The sequence below is a fragment of the Entelurus aequoreus genome, linkage group LG10, assembly GCF_033978785.1.
Source record: "Entelurus aequoreus isolate RoL-2023_Sb linkage group LG10, RoL_Eaeq_v1.1, whole genome shotgun sequence".
NCBI classification, from domain to species: Eukaryota; Metazoa; Chordata; class Actinopteri; order Syngnathiformes; family Syngnathidae; genus Entelurus; species Entelurus aequoreus.
The window spans coordinates 37,104,395-37,120,780 of NC_084740.1; the positions used below are offsets into that span (position 1 = coordinate 37,104,395).

Genomic DNA, 16,386 nt, shown 5'->3' on the forward strand with positions numbered 1-16,386 from the left:
ACGGGCGGTGGTGGTGATGGTTGCTGTGGTACTGCCAGCGGTTGGCGTCGCTGTGTTGGGTTGGAGTGGTTGGGGGACTGTGGCTGGTATCTGTGCGCTTGTGGGGTTTTGGGGGCTGGCTGGCGTTGGCTTGCCGGCTGGTTTGGGGGCTGGCGTGTGGACGGGGTGCATTGACTTCTTCCCCCGTTGGGGGGCGCCGTCCCCTGGCCGGAACTCGTATGGGTACGTTGCTGTGTGGATGGCCGGGATGCGGTGTTTGCATTGGGCATGGGGCTGTGCAGTTTTTCTGCGTTTGGTTGCTGGTATGGGTTCTGCGGGGTTGGGGCGGGCGGGGGCTGGCTTTGTTTGGCGGGGGTGGGCTCGCGTGGCGTCACGCTAAAGTGGTCTGGTGTGGGTCACGGGCTGTGGGGGGGCGGCGGCTTCCTGGCCGTAGTTCCTGGTTGTCGGCCGCATGGACTGGGGGGGATGTCCGGGCCCTCTACTCCTCCTACTTATAGCACACACAGTCACACAAATATAGGACTTTGGGGGATTGTCCTGCGGGGAGGCATGGCGGGGGGTTGAGGATGCCTCCTATGGGGCTCCAGTCCTCCTGTCTTGTCCCCTGCTCGTCCATCCCTCAATCTTAGCTGCATATTAGACACTTAGGATTTGGAGGGCTCTGCTTGGTTGGGACCCACCAAGACCTTGATGTCCCCCAATTTTAATCGCATTATTAGTTCCCACAAGCATACATATCTCACTCACGCTACAGTACACGCATCAATAGGGACTGGAGGTCGGCTGTAATGGCTGACCTCCTAATTTTAACTACACAGTAGACACTCTGGGGGCCTTGTACACATGCATGTGGGGGGGTTGGGGTTCGGCGCACCCCTCATTGCCTCGTCGGCCGGCGCGGATTCCGGGGACTGCGTTCTGGTGGCCTGCCAGGCTTTTATTAATTTATTATTATTATTATTATTATTATTTTATATATATATATATATATATATATATATATATATATATATATATATATATATATATATATATATATATATATATATATATATATATATATATATATATATTTATTTTAAAAAAAAATTATTTTTATTATTTACTTACTTTATTTTATTTTATTTATTTATTTGTATTGGTTATTTTTAATTTAATTTGTATTTTATTTTATTATTATTATTATTATTTTTTAAAATTATTATTATTATTTTTGTTTAATCTTATTATTTATTTGTGTGTGGCGTCGCGCGGGTCTCGCTTACTGTTGGGTGGGGTCCGTACCCGTGTGGCCCGACCTTGCACTGTGGGGTCTCTGTTGGCGACTTGATGTGGTGGCGGCGCGGCACCCGTGTCTGGTCTGGATACTGTGTCTCGGTTGTTTGGGCGGTGGTGTTTTTGTGCGGGTTTGGGTTGGGGTGGTGGGGTCTTTTGGTGGGGGGGGGGGTTGGTGTCTCTTGTTTGCGTGTTGGCGTTTGGGCTTGCTGGCGGGCTGGCGCTGGCTGGTCTCTGTGATCCTGTTGGCGTGTGGTTGCCGGTCGCGTTTTTTTTTGATCGATTTGATTGGGTGGTGCTGGCTGTCTGGGGGTGTTGTGGCTGCTGTTTCTGCTGCCGTTTGTTTGTGGTGTGGGCGCCCATGGCTGCTGGGTCTGGTGCAGGGGGGTGGCTAAAGTTGTGACTGGTGGCAGCGTGCGCGCGTGGTGGTTGTCGGGGCTGACAAACTGTGTATATGTATGTGTGTGTGTGTATGTATGTATGTATGTATGTATATATATGTGTATGTGTATGCATGTGTATGTGTGTGTATGTGTACATGTGTATGTTTATGTGTATGTATATATATATGTATGTATATTTCTGGCGGTACGTTCTGGGCCTGCCTGTCGGGTGGGGGTCGGCGCCTCAGGCTACTGCATCCGGACTGCGTGTCTGGAGCTCCTGGGTCCCACCGTCCATCCCTTCCGGGTGCCCGTCTTGGTTGGGGCCTGCTGAGTCTGGTCCCTGCGTCTACTGTGGTAGCTTGGTGCTGCAGGGTATTCCGAGGTGCTGCGAGTCGGCCAGTTGTTGGGGTAGCGACCTTGTGTGTCAGCATGTCTGTGATCTTCTTTTTTTTTTTTTTTTTTAAATAAATAGATTTAATTATTTATTTTTTCTTATTTTTTAATATATTTTATTAATATATTTTATTAATATAATAATTATTATTATTATGTATTTATTTATTTTATTTATTTATTTCCCCTACCTCAGGGGGGGGAATCGGCGGGCCGGTTGCTGGTTGTTCCATCTCCATCGTTGGGGTCCCTGCGGGTGGGGTGGGTGGTTCCCGTGGCCCCGTGCTGGGTGGTCCTGTGGTGGCCGGTTTGGGTGGGGTGGCCGTGGGGGCCCGGTTGCCGGTGGGGCGGGGGCGGTCTTCCCGTCCGGTTGCGGGGGGTCTCCGGGCCCCTCGGGCGGGGCGTCCCGCCTTTCTGTCCGTGTGGGGTGTGGTCTCTCGCTGGCTTGGGGTCTGGCTGCCCCCTGCTTTTCTCGTGCCTTGTCCTCTGCCGGGTGCGTCTGTCTGTGGCCTGCTGCTGGCCCTTGTGGGCGGCGCGGTGGGCCAGGCTCTGGGGTTCCTGTCGCTGTCCGGCTTGGCTGCGTGGGGGCGGTGGCCCCTGGTTCCCTGGGCACCGCACCTACTGTTTGTGGGATGGGCTCTCTGGGAGGCTGGGGCCGTACTCTGGCTCCCGCACACACTGGGAGTCAAATGTATTGTACATGCAAATTCACATATACTCACACACATACATACACACATACATAGGTACCTACGCTCCCACATACATATACAAATAAATACAGTACATATTTACACACTCAAAGTTCGTACATCCACACGCACATTCATTATACAAACATACTGTATAAACATACTGTACATATACATTCACTGTACAAACATACATATACACATACTGTACATATACATTCACTGTACAAACACACATACTGTATACACATACTGTACATATACATTCACTGTACAAACATACATATACACATACTGTACATATACATTCACTGTACAAACACACATACTGTATACACATACTGTACATATACATTCACTGTACAAACACACACATACACATTCTATACATATACATTCACTGTACAAACACACATATACACATACTGTACATATACATTCACTGTACAAGCACACAAATACACATACTGTACATATACAAGTACATATGCACACATACACTCATGCACATAATTACGTTTCATCAAACATATATTAACGTTGTTGCCCTAGGGTAAACTGGGTATAACACATGGCACACTGACAAAGCTTAACCTATTGTTACTATAACAATCTACAAGGTTAATGTAGGTTGCTTCTCTTTCTTCCCCTCCATTTTCTGCATTCTTTCGTATCTCAAGTTATCATTACGTATATGTATTGTTGCATTTGAACAATTGTATTGTTGATAATAAAGGTAAAGTATTGGTATTGTTTATTATCAATAGCACTATTTCTATTGGTATTCATATTGCTCCATTTTTAGTGTAATAACGCTCATTGTCATTTCTGTATTATTATTATTTTTTTTCACTAACTGCTTATTTGCTATTACTTTTACCATCATATTTGTACATGTCGTAATTGCTGATGTTGCTCTGTTGTTGTTGTTGTTGTTGTTGTTGTTGTGTTTGCTGTTGTTGTCTCTCTGTCTAATCCCCCTCTTGTCCCCACAATTCCCCCCTCTGTCTTCCTTTTTCTCTCTTTCTATCCCCTCCTGCTCCGGCCCGGCTGCACCAAATGATAATATAAATACATTTAATAAAGTCAAAATACAAATAAGGCAACAAGAGAAGTATCCTACACTTCTCTTTTGTAAAGTAAATCTGAACAGCCGATATGGGCATCTACATCTGCTATATGATTTGCCCGAGAAGCTGGGCAGGACATTATAAAAAAATATATATATATGTCGGCTCGTGTAATGCAGTACGAAGTGTTAGCATAGCTGGCCGTTAGCCATTGTCATCGGCGGTCACTCTAACGAGTATGACGATCCTCCTGGTAGGGGTGTATCCCTTTATGGAGGATGCCTGTGCGTGACTTTGTTTAACTTGGGGAGACTGGTGCACAGACAGTCACCACACGATCCTTGACAGAATTGGGTCAAGGTCCCGTGGCGTGGAGTCCAAGACGACCGGGCACCCTTTTCTGCTGCAGCCTTCTTCCGCCATCGCAGCCGTTGTGGTAGTTCTTAAATCTACCGTCTTCCGCCTGCTCCGCCGTTGAGGTCTTCACCGTATCCCTGGCTAGGGGGCTGTCAGGTACTAGGCCTTTGCCAAGGGCCACCTGGGGTAACAGTAGTGAAGGGGTTAACCTCCTAGTGCCCCAAGACCCCCATAGAGGAGCCTCCACTGCCAGATGCATTTTAACGTCATGCCCAGGACACATTTTAGCCATGCTGGCACAGCACAATTCAGTGTGGCACTAGAATGCAAATACGTGTCTCGGTTGTCAAGAATAAGCAGTGTGCGGCAAGTTTAAAAAAAGTGCAAGAGTAGTAGTAAGTGAGTAAATGGTAGTACTTGCAAGTAGGGATGATGCTCGAAACCGATTTTCCCGGTTGTTCGATAAGAAAAGAACCGAGTCCTCGGACTCGAATCCCTTTTTAAGAACCGGTACCCGTTATCGAGACCACTATAGTAAAGAAAAAGAGTTGGTTCTTTATTTGAATCCCTGGGAACGAATCCCAAATGGGCAATGTTATGCCCATTTGACTGTAGACTCTTACTGACACCTTGTGCCGATATGAAAATACTACGCGTCATTAGTCGTTTCCACTTCCGGGTTGGCGAGTCAGTTCAGTTCATGAGACAATTGAGAAGTAGACAAGTTGTGTTAGCTCCTACAAGCCTTGGAAAAGATAAGTCTGTAAGTAAACTGTTTAACTTGTTTATGTAACTCAATATTAAGGTGGAAAGTGGTTAAATTTAAAACTAAGATGTTTATTGAAAAACAATTTTTGTGCACTGTTTCAATGGATGTTTTGAGGACTTAAAATGGCTGCCAGTCGTATATTTCCACCTTCAAAATAGTTTCAACACTCAGAAGTATTTGTTTGATGATAGTACTGTATATTTGTGTGAAGCTAATATTTACATATTGTGTATTAAATTTCAGTATGTTAATTGAATCACATAGCTTATACATTTGTCATTGTGTGTATTTCAGTTCAAAAAAATAAAAAATAACAGTCCAGTGCAAGACAAAAGTAAAGATAGGAAAAGACAAAGCAAGATCAACAACAATAAAGAGCCTAAATGGATTAATCTGCTTTTGAACTTTATTAGACGTCTTGGATTGTTTGTTAGCTGTCTGCCTGTGTGTGTAGTTAGTATGTTCCAATAGCAGCAACTTTTTGGAGAGCTGTATTATTTTCAGTTTTGTGCCCGAGGGACTGATTTTATTTAACACTATATTATTATTTATACACCTATAGTGATCACAGAGACAGGTTGTTTTTGTGTTACTGTATACATTTGTTTTTCTGAAAAATCCCACTTAATATACTTTGGGTAACAACAGTCAATATTTGTTTATTGTATTTTTTTAGGGGGGTAACAGTCAATATTTATTTATTTATTTTATTTTATTTTTTTCTTATAAAGTAAAAGTGAGCTTTTGTTAAACCAAATATTGTGTTTTTTTCCAAATACAACAACCTATCTGGATTCGATAAGAGAATCGATAAGGAATCAGTTCGATAAGAGGATTCGATAATGGGCTCGAACTCGATCATTTCTTATCAAACATCATCTCTACTAGCAAGTTAAAGGCCTACTGAAAGCCACTACTACCGACCACGCAGTCTGATAGTTTATATATCAATGATGAAATCTTAACATTATAACACATGCCAATACGGCCGGGTTAACTTATAAAGTGACATTTTAAATTTGCCGCTAAACTTCCGGTTCGAAACGCCTCTGAGGATGACGTATGCGCGTGACGTAGCCCGGGGAACACGGGTATGCCTTCCACATTGAAGCCAATACGAAAAAGCTCTGTTTTCATTTCATAATTCCACAGTATTCTGGACATCTGTGTTCGTGAATCTGTTGCAATCATGTTCATTGCATTATGGAGAAAGAAGCTGAGCAAGCAAAGAAGAAAGTTGTCGGTGCGAAATGGACGTATTTTTCAAACGTAGTCAGCAACAACAGTACACAGCCGGCGCTTCTTTGTTTACATTCCCGAAAGATGCAGTCAAGATGGAAGAACTCGGATAACAGAGACTCTAACCAGGAGGACTTTTGACTTCGATACACAGACGCCTGTAGAGAACTGGGACAACACAGACTCTTACCAGGATTACTTTGATTTGGATGACAAAGACGCAGACGTGCTACTGTGAGTATGCAGCTTTGGCTTCTAAACATTTGATCGCTTGACCGTATGTGCGCAACTTTTTTTTGCGTATGTACGTAACTTTTTTAAAATATATAAGCTTTATGAACCTTGGGTTAGGTGAACGGTCTTTTGGGCTGAGTGATTGTGTGTGTTGATCAGGTGTTTGAATTGTATTGGCGTGTTCTATGGAGCTAGGAGCTAGCATAGGAGCTAGGAGTTAGCATAACAAAGACGTAGGTGTTTTTATGCAGGATTAATTTGTGTCATATTAAATATAAGCCTGGTTGTGTTGTGGCTAATAGAGTAAATATATGTCTTGTGTTTATTTACTGTTTTAGTCATTCCCAGCTGAATACCAGGTACCGTGAGTATGCAGCCTTGGCTGCTAAACATTTGATAGCTTGACCGTACGTGCGCGTCACGTACGTAACTTTTTAAAAATATATGAGCTTTATGAACCTTGGGTTAGGTGAACGGTCTTTTGGGCTGAGTGATTGTGTGTGTTGATCAGGTGTTTGAATTGTATTGGCGTGTTCTATGGACCTAGGAGCTAGCATAGGAGCTAGGAGCTAGCATAACAAACACGCAGGTGTTTTTATGCAGGATTAATTTGTGTCATATTAAATATAAGCCTGGTTGTGTTGTGGCTAATAGAGTATATATATGTCTTGTGTTTATTTACTGTTGTAGTCATTCCCAGCTGAATATCAGGTACCGTGAGTATGCAGCCTTGGCTGCTAAACATTTGATAGCTTGACCGTATGTGCACGTCACGTACGTAACTTTTTAAAAATATATAAGCTTTATGAACCTTGGGTTAGGTGAACGGTCTTTTGGGCTGAGTGATTGTGTGTGTTGATCAGGTGTTTGAATTGTATTGGCGTGTTCTATGGAGCTAGGAGCTAGCAGAGGAGCTAGCATAACAAACACGTAGGTGTTTTTATGCAGGATTAATTTGTGGCATATTAAATATAAGCCTGGTTGTGTTGTGGCTAATAGAGTATATATATGTCTTGTGTTTATTTACTGTTGTAGTCATTCCCAGCTGAATATCAGGTCACCCCCGGCTCTCACAGCATCTTCCCTATCTGAATAGCTTCAACTCCCCACTAGTCCTTCACTTGCACTTTACTCATCCACAAATCTTTCATCCTCGCTCAAATTAATGGGGAAATTGTCGCTTTCTCGGTCCGAATCTCTCTCACTTCATGCGGCCATCATTGTAAACAATAGGGAACTTTGCGTATATGTTCAACTGACTACGTCACGCTACTTCCGGTAGGGGCAAGCTTTTTTTTTATCAGATACCAAAAGTTGCAATCTTTATCGTCGTTGTTCTATACTAAATCCTTTCAGCAAAAATATGGCAATATCGCGAAATGATCAAGTATGACACATAGAATAGATCTGCTATCCCCGTTTAAATTAAAAAAATTCATTTCAGTAGGCCTTTAAAGTACAGTACTGCTGAGGCGTTATGTCTCCTCCCAGTGGCGTTGAGCTGTCATTACAAGGCAAAGTCAAGCCCCTTGGCAGCAGGTGCACGCTCACACGCACGTCTTCCCTCAACCAATCAGGACTGCTCATTACGTTCAATTAAATTACAACCCCTATTTTTTTACCTTTTTAATGCGGTTTTGAGGGTGCGTCACGTGATGGCTGAATAACGGTTCCCTATTGGCCAGATCTGATCTTGGCCTCACTTAGCGGAGTGTCTCTTCACACTTTTGTTGTGGTCTCCCACTCTTTGCTCGGCCCAGCGCCCACGTCCACTCTCATGCTTTTCTCACACGAACTCACTTTTTCCTCCGAATCTCGCCATGCGCGTCCACCTGCTCTGCCTGTGGCTCGTCAGCGTGCATGCGTCCCGGGAGAACCGAGGAGGGCACCGGGAGGGTGGCCAGCGTGGTGCCGGGCTGCAGGCACGGAGTCCGGGTGAGGTGAGGGGGGCCGCCGGGCAGCACCCAGGGAGAGCCGCCAAGAAAGGGTGAGATTTGACACTTTTTATTCCCACTCTTTGTCGTTTTTGTAACACTAAAACTACCACTACTACTAACCCTTGATAAATGTTTGTATATTTTATAGTATTTTGTGTGTAGTTTCTAGAAAGTATAAATGAATGGCAGCTTCTGTGTAAAGTCATATAACATAACAGGCCAATAATAATACAATAGTGCCTCAGATTTTGTTTGTAACCCATTCAAAAATAAATCATATGTAAACGTAAAAGACAGTTAATCCATTCCAATATGAACACAAACCCATTTTATTGAGTGTAATTATAGTTTACAATGGAGAAAACAATGTGAAGTAGATATAAATGATGAATGAAATGTAAAAAGAAACACTTTATCTTTATACCGTTGATATTGATTTTTTTTTTTTTTAATATAAAGTGTAAAGACACACATTTTTAATCAGGCTTTAACCGATCTCGTTAAGCCAGGGGTCTCAAAGTCAATATACCCGGGGGCCACTGGATGCAGAAACTGGGTGAGGCTGGGCCGCAGGAAAAGATTTCTGAAAAAAATCTAACATGCATTTTTTTAATGAATTCACCTTCTTTGAATGGCTATCCTGCCCTAGCAACATACTTGCCAACCCTCCCGATTTTTCCGGGAGACTCCCGAATTTCAGTGCCCCTCCCGACAATCTCCCGGGGCAACCATTCTCCCGAAATTGTCCCGATTTTAACCCGGACAACAATATTAAGGGCGTGCCGTGATGGCACTGCCTTTAACGTCCCCTACAACCTGTCGTCTCGTCCGCTTTTTCACCATACAAACAGCGTGCCGGCCCAGTCACATGTTGTATGAGGCTTCTGCAGACACATGTAAGTGACTGCAAGACATACTTGATCAACAGCCATACAGGTCACACTGAGGGTGGCCGTATAAACAACGTTATCACTGTTACAAATATGCGCCACACTGTGAACCCACACCAAACAAGAATGACAAACACATTTCGGGAGAACATCCGCACCGTAACACAACATAAACACAACAGAACAAATACCCAGAACACCTTGCAGCCCTAACTACTTCCGGGCTAGACTATACACACCAGCTACCACCAAACCCCGTCCCCCCCCAACCCCGCCCACCTCAACCGACGCACGGGGGAGTTAGGGCTGCAAGGTGTTCTGGGTATTTGTTCTGTTGTGTTTATGTTGTGTTACGGTGCGGATGTTCTCCCGAAATGTGTTTGTCATTCTTGTTTGGTGTGGGTTCACAGTGTGGCGCATATTTGTAACAGTGTTAAACTTGTTTATACGGCCACCCTCAGTGTGACCTGTGTGGAAGTGTTGACCAAGTATGTCTTGCAGTCACTTACGTGTGTCTGCAGAAGCCAAATACAACATGTGACTGGGCTGGCACGCTGTTTGTACAGGTTGTAGAGGACGCTAAAGGCAGTGCCATCACGGCACGCCCTTAATATTGTTGTTTGGGTGAAAATCGGCAGACATTCGAAAGAATGCTTGCCCTGAAATTCGGGAGTCTCCCGGAAAAATTGGGAGGTTTGGCAAGTATGATGCTGTCAAGCGCCATTCATATAAAACTCGCAGCCGCACTAACATTAAATTTTCATATTAAGGTGCGGGCCGCAAAATAACTTCTCGCGGGCCGCAATTGGCCTGTCTGAGACCCCTACGTTAAGCTCTTCTTAGTTAAAAAAAAATATATATATATTTCTTTTATTATTTTATTTACTGCTATTATTCCCTCAGTTATGTTTTATTATTTATGAATGTAATATTTATACTTTATTTTTACATATTTGTAGAAATGTTTCGTACAATTATTTTATTTGAAATTTTTGTGTTTTATTATTTTTTGTCAGCATGTCCTGTCCAGCCACACAAGCAAATCATATTGTTGATGTGCATGACCATATATGCTGTTCTCTTGTTGCCTTATTTGTTTTCCACTTTATTAAATGGATTGATTTAATGTTTGGCGTAGCCGGACCAAAACAGCAGAGGATAGAAAGAAGACAAAATAGAAGACAGAGGAGGAAATTGCGGGGGCAAGAGGGGGATAAGACAGAGAAACAACAACAGAAATCAGCAAATACGATACGTACAAATATGATACCAACAGTTATAGCAAGTAGATAGTAATAACACATAAATGACAATGAACATTATTACACTACAAATGGAACAATAAAAATACAATTATAATGAATATTAATAATAATTACCTCCATTATCAACAATACAATTGCTTCAACTGCAACAATACATACATGTAATGAATACTTGAATTACAAAAAGCAGATAAATGGAGAGGAAGAAAGCGAAGCGGACTATATTAACCTTGTAGATTGTTATAGTCATCTATCTTTTTAGATGGCGTTAATTTTGAGTCATTCTCCAGTGTGGATGCCTCAAAGGTGGCGTTTTTCCTCAATCCTCAGTGCCATGTTTTTGTTATTGTCAATAGTGCTATGTGTGTGTGTGTGTGTGTGTGTGTGCGTGTGTTTGATTGATAATTTCGGACTCCTTTTGGCCAAGACGGATGCCATCGTCGTACTTTGCTATGATTTCTTTCTTGGATTTGATCATGTTTCTTTACCTCCTTTATCAAAGTGCTCGCTTTTATTGAATACGCCTGCAAAAAATAATCCAACGTGGGGCCAAAGAAAGAAGCGTGTCCCAGCGCTTCGATAAAGACGGCGAGAAACGCTATTGCACTCAAGCAAGAACTAGTAGAAAAGTTTGACAGGAAGGTGCACCTGCTCTATGTACGGCATGAAATAATGAAAGCACAAAGCTGCCGACAAACCATCTGATAAAATGTTTTTGACCTTGAAGGAGCCCCTCAGGTGTGTTACCATGGTGACACCTCAGGAATGTGTCAAATTTTCAGTCGGTCAGTCAGTTGATGGATGCAATGTCCACAAACACGATTTATGCTAAACCCAGTCAACTGACTCTCCCTGTATGGTGTATGTGTGTGTGTGTGTGTGTGTGTGTGTGTGTGTGTGTGTGTGTGTGTGTGTTAAAACATGGAGGATGAAAGATTAGTCTTGCTGATATAACAGTCTTCAGCCACCTCATTAGTGCACAGTCTGATGAGACATTAGGTGAGGACCATCTTGGCTCCAACAGTAGATGTGACATGTGTGTGTGTGTGTGTGTGTGTGTGTGTGTGTGTGTGTGTGTGTGTGTGTGTGTGTGTGTGTGTGTGTGTGTGTGCGCGCTATCAGGAATTAGCCTCCCCCGCTCTTGTTAGTGCAGTGACCTCATGTCAGCGAAGAATAAACATGCCCCACACCTCCGCAAAGTACCTTAAGTCCTGAAAGGTCAGTGAGGTGTTAGTGTTTTAATCTTTGTGTTGGTATGAATTTGCCGGAGAACAAAGACGTCTGTCCACGTTATTGGCCAACACACGACAACAGGTAGCGCCATACTTACAAGTTTATTGAAGCCAATGCAGCCTGAAGAAAGTCATGTCGTCCACCCCTCATATTTCTTCAAAATGAGGTATTTTACACGCGACAACACTGAGGAAATGACACTTGGATCCAATGTACAGTAGTCACATTTGCTACTCACAATAAATCAACACACATCCAGTCATTTCCAAGCGAGTGAGTACACCCCTGAGTAAGGGTTTCAAATATAGCAATACTTCGATACCAAGTTGATGCCGACACGCAAAAAAAATACACTGATACCTGTGTATTGTACAACACTTTTTCCTTGACGAACTTGCATTGTGTCAGCATCGAAAAACTACGCCTGCTGTCTTGAAAAAAAAAATGAGGCAGTGTTTCCACATATTTACAGTGGACCTTCGATTTACGAACCCCTCTATTTGCATGCTTTTGCTTTAATTAACTTTTAGATTGCGTCGAATATGCCTTTGTGTGCGAACCATGTCTGTGTGTACGAATGCTTCATTGTTCCGCTGTTAGCTATTTTGTGCTTGCTTGTATTGAATAGATTGAGGCAGCCAGCTTCCTACCACAGCAAGTTTTTAATTGTGATGAGAACAAACTTTTCTGGGAAATATGCCAAAGCGGACCTATTTCACAGCGGAGATGAAGACTACCTCATGCCCACAGGGACCCTTCCCCCTAGCCCCTCTGTTCTCTCCCTATGTCTGCTCGTTTCTCTCCTCTCGTGAGGAGCAGCTCACGAGAAGACCTTTTCCCGATATTGTGGTGGATTTGACTTTTTAAAATGTTTATAATTGTTGCAATATGGTTGTTAAAGTTAAGGATTTTTGTGATTTCAGATAATATGTGAGGGCACCTAAGGGACTTCTCTCTCTCTGTGTGTGTAAGTGTGTGTGTGTGTGTGTGTGTGTGTGTGTGTGTGTGTGTGTGTGTGTGTGTGTGTGTGTGTGTGTGTGTGTGTGTGTGTGTGTGTGTGTGTGTGTGTGTGTGTGTGTGTGTGTGTGTTGGCAGAGCAGCGCATACAGGACAGTTCAGCTTCTTTTTGTTTTGGCTTGTTAAATAGATAAGATAATCCATGACCTTCTTGTTATGTTTGTTTGATATACAGTACTGCAGTGGTCCCCAACCACCGGGCCGCGGACCGATTGGTACCGGGCCGCACAAGAAATTAAAAAAAAAAAAAAAAAATTTTTTTTTTTTTTTTTAATGAAATCAACATAAAAAACACTATACATTATATATCAATATAGACCAATACAGTCTGCAGGGATACAGTCCGTAAGCACACATGATTGTATTTATTTATGTAAAAAAAAAAAAAATTATTATTATTTTTTTAAAATACACCCCCCCCCCCCAAATTGTCAAGCGTTGACCGGTCCGCAGCTACAAAAAGGTTGGGGACCACTGCAGTACTGTATAGCAGAGGTCCCCAACCACCGGGCCGCGGACCGATTGGTACCGGGCCGCACAAGAAATTTAAAAAAAAAAAAAAAAAAAAAAAAATTTTGTAAAATTTTTTTTTTTTTTTTAATGAAATCAACATAAAAAACACAATATATACATTATATATCAATATAGATCAATACAGTCTGCAGGGATACAGTCCGTAAGCACACATGATTGTATTTATTTATGTAAAAAAAAAAAAAAAAAAAAAAAATTTTTTTTTTTTTTTTTTAAATACACCCCCCCCCCACCCCCACCCCCACCCCCACCGGTCCGTGGGACAAATTTTCAAGCGTTGACCGGTCCGCAGCTACAAAAAGGTTGGGTACCACTGCAGTACTGTATAGCAGAGGTCCCCAACCACCGGGCCGCGGCCCGGTACCGGTCCTTGGATCGATTGGTACCGGGCCGCACAAGAAATTTAAACACAAGATACACTTACAATTAGTGCACCAACCCCAAAAACGTCCTTCTACCATTTACGCTCATTCGCACAAAAGGGTTGTTTCTTTCTGTTATTAATATTTCTGGTTCCTACATTATATATCAATATAGATCAATACAAAACAAAACAAAAAAAAATACCATATCACCCTGGAGATGATGATTTCATTTTCCAGCACGATCCAGCAGTGCCAAAACCACCAGTAACTGGTGTACTGACCATGGCATTACTGTCCTCGATTGGCCTGCCAACTCCCCTGACCTGAACCCCATAGAGAATTTGTGGGGTATTGTGAAGAAGAAGCTGAAAGACACCAGACCCAATAATGCAAATGAGCTAAAGGCCGCTATTGAAGCATCCTGGGCATCCATAACACCTCAGCAATGCCACAGGCTGATTGCCTCCATGCCACGCCGCATTGGTGCAGTAATCCGTGCAAAAGGATTCCCAACCAAGTACTGAGCGCATTAATTGACATTTTCAAATGTTTGATTTTGTTTTGCTGTTATAAATCTGAGTCTGAGGAAATATTAAAATTTTTTGAGATGGGATTTTTGAGTTTTCTTAAGTTGTATGCCATAATCAGCAATATTAAAATAATAAAAGGCTTGCAATATTTCAGTTGATGCGTAATGAATCCAGAATGTATGACATTTCCATGTTTTTAGTTACATTACAGAAAATAAAGGACTTTATCACAATATTCTAATTTTCTGAGACAGTCCTGTAGATCATTTTAATCTCACCTAAAAAAAAGGCTTTGAAAAGCTCTCACTTGAGGTATTTTCATTTAAATGCATTACATTATTGTCGCAGATCGAACGATTGATACATAATAGCTTCATAAAGTCCTTTTATTGTTTTAAGACTTTATACAGTCTTAGCCATTTATACTAAAATAAAAAATCATTAGGTCCATATGAAGTTAACACATCAAAACAGTCTTGACAGGATTTTCCTGATGTTTGAGTCATTCAGTGTGTGTGTGTATGTGCACGTGTGCCTGGCCCCCTCCCTACAATACGAGCAGCGCACTGTGAGTAATGATTAAATCCTCAGAGAGGTCGCGTCCTCCCTCGGCCTGACGCTCCAAGTGCCACTCCCTTGGTGTGCCATGCAGGCCGCCCGCTGAAGCTTGCGTCAACAACACATGCGAGCCGGTCACACAAACCAACAAAAGTCCAGTTTGACCCGAGCGCTTCCTGTCGCACACCACCGTGAGGTCACGCCGCCTCTCCACTTTCTCTTAATGGCACATAGTTAGCGTTGATCTGCTAATTGACTTTTCCTCTGGGCGACCGGAACGCCTTTTTGTGGAAAAAAACGTAACCAAAATCATTGTTGTCACGGAAATGATGCGTATATGCGTTAGAGTCATGACAAAGTGTATTTTGACTTCATGTTGTCATTGACCTGTATGTGTGTGTGTGTCTCTAGGTCAGGTGCATATGCAGACAGGTGTTGTCAGGTGCGATGGATCACAACCAACAGGTGTGTCAAACGTGAGTACTCACTTCCAAAATGCCTGTTTTCTTCATTTACTGTTTCGCTCATTGGAAAAGTTTGCGTGTGTCTATGTGTGTGTACATAGTGCTGGTTTTATTTTATTTGATGTGACATTAAAACAACAAAAATAAAACTAAAGTACACTTCAGTTAGGTATAACAACCTGTCTGCCAAAACACACTTCAGTCACTGGCTTGCTGACACACACACACACACACACACACACACACACACACACACACACACACACACACACACACACACACACACACACACACACACACACACACACACACACACACAGTGTGTATTAATTACAGTACACATAGAGTGCACATTGATGCTGGTACAGTCTATGTCAGGGGTGTCCAAACTTTTTCCAGTGCCACATACTAAAAAGTCAACCCCCCCGCCCCTCTGCTAAAATGCATTGTAGATTAAGTATATTTAAAGACAAAACTATGAGTAAGCTTTGTGTTATGAGTGGCAAAGTGTATTCATATTATTATTAGTATCAACATTTTAGCTTTTTCATATAACATTAAATCGTTTAGGTTTTTGTTCTTACATTTTCTTTTGTTAAAGGCCTACTGAAAGCCACTACTACCGACCACGCAGTCTGATAGTTTATATATCAATGATGAAATCTTAACATTGCAACACATGCCAATACGGCCGGGTTAGATTAGTAAAGTGCAATTTTAAATTTACCGCAAAATATTCTGCTGAAAACGTCTCGGTATGATGACGTTTGCGCGTGACGTCACGGATTGTAGCAGACATATTGGGACACCATATGTCGTCTGTTTTCATCTCAAAATTCCATAGTATTCTGGACATCTGTGTTGGTGAATCTTTTGCAATTTTTTTAATGAACAATGAAGACAGCAAAGAAGAAAGCTGTAGGTGGGAAGCGGTGTATTAGCGGCTGGCTACAGCAACACAACCAGGAGGACTTTGAGTTGGATAGCAGACGCGCTACCGTGAGTACGCAGATTTGGCTTCCAAACATTTGATCGCTTGCCCGTACATGCGTGCCGCTATGTGCATGTCACGTACGTAACTTTTTTCACTTTCCTCATCCACAAATCTTTCATCCTCGCTCAAATTAATGGGGTAATCGTCGTTTTCTCGGTCCGAATCGCTCTCGCTGCTGGTGGCC

At 42.5% G+C, this 16,386-nt stretch overlaps 1 protein-coding gene across 5 annotated transcripts in view; it reads left to right on the forward strand.

The window, feature by feature from the left end:
• Positions 1-16,386, forward strand: part of LOC133658553 (latent-transforming growth factor beta-binding protein 4) — a 154,281-nt gene that overhangs the window by 21,115 nt on the left and 116,780 nt on the right. For 4 of the 5 annotated variants that reach the window (XM_062060717.1, XM_062060718.1, XM_062060719.1 and 1 more), the window contains exons 1-2: positions 8,058-8,402; positions 15,156-15,220. In XM_062060717.1, the coding sequence (XP_061916701.1) occupies positions 8,236-8,402; positions 15,156-15,220 (232 nt within the window). In that variant the 5' untranslated portion in view covers positions 8,058-8,235. Of the gene's footprint in view, positions 1-8,057; positions 8,403-15,155; positions 15,221-16,386 lie in introns of those variants that run through there. The other variant, XM_062060723.1, reaches the window with a different exon arrangement.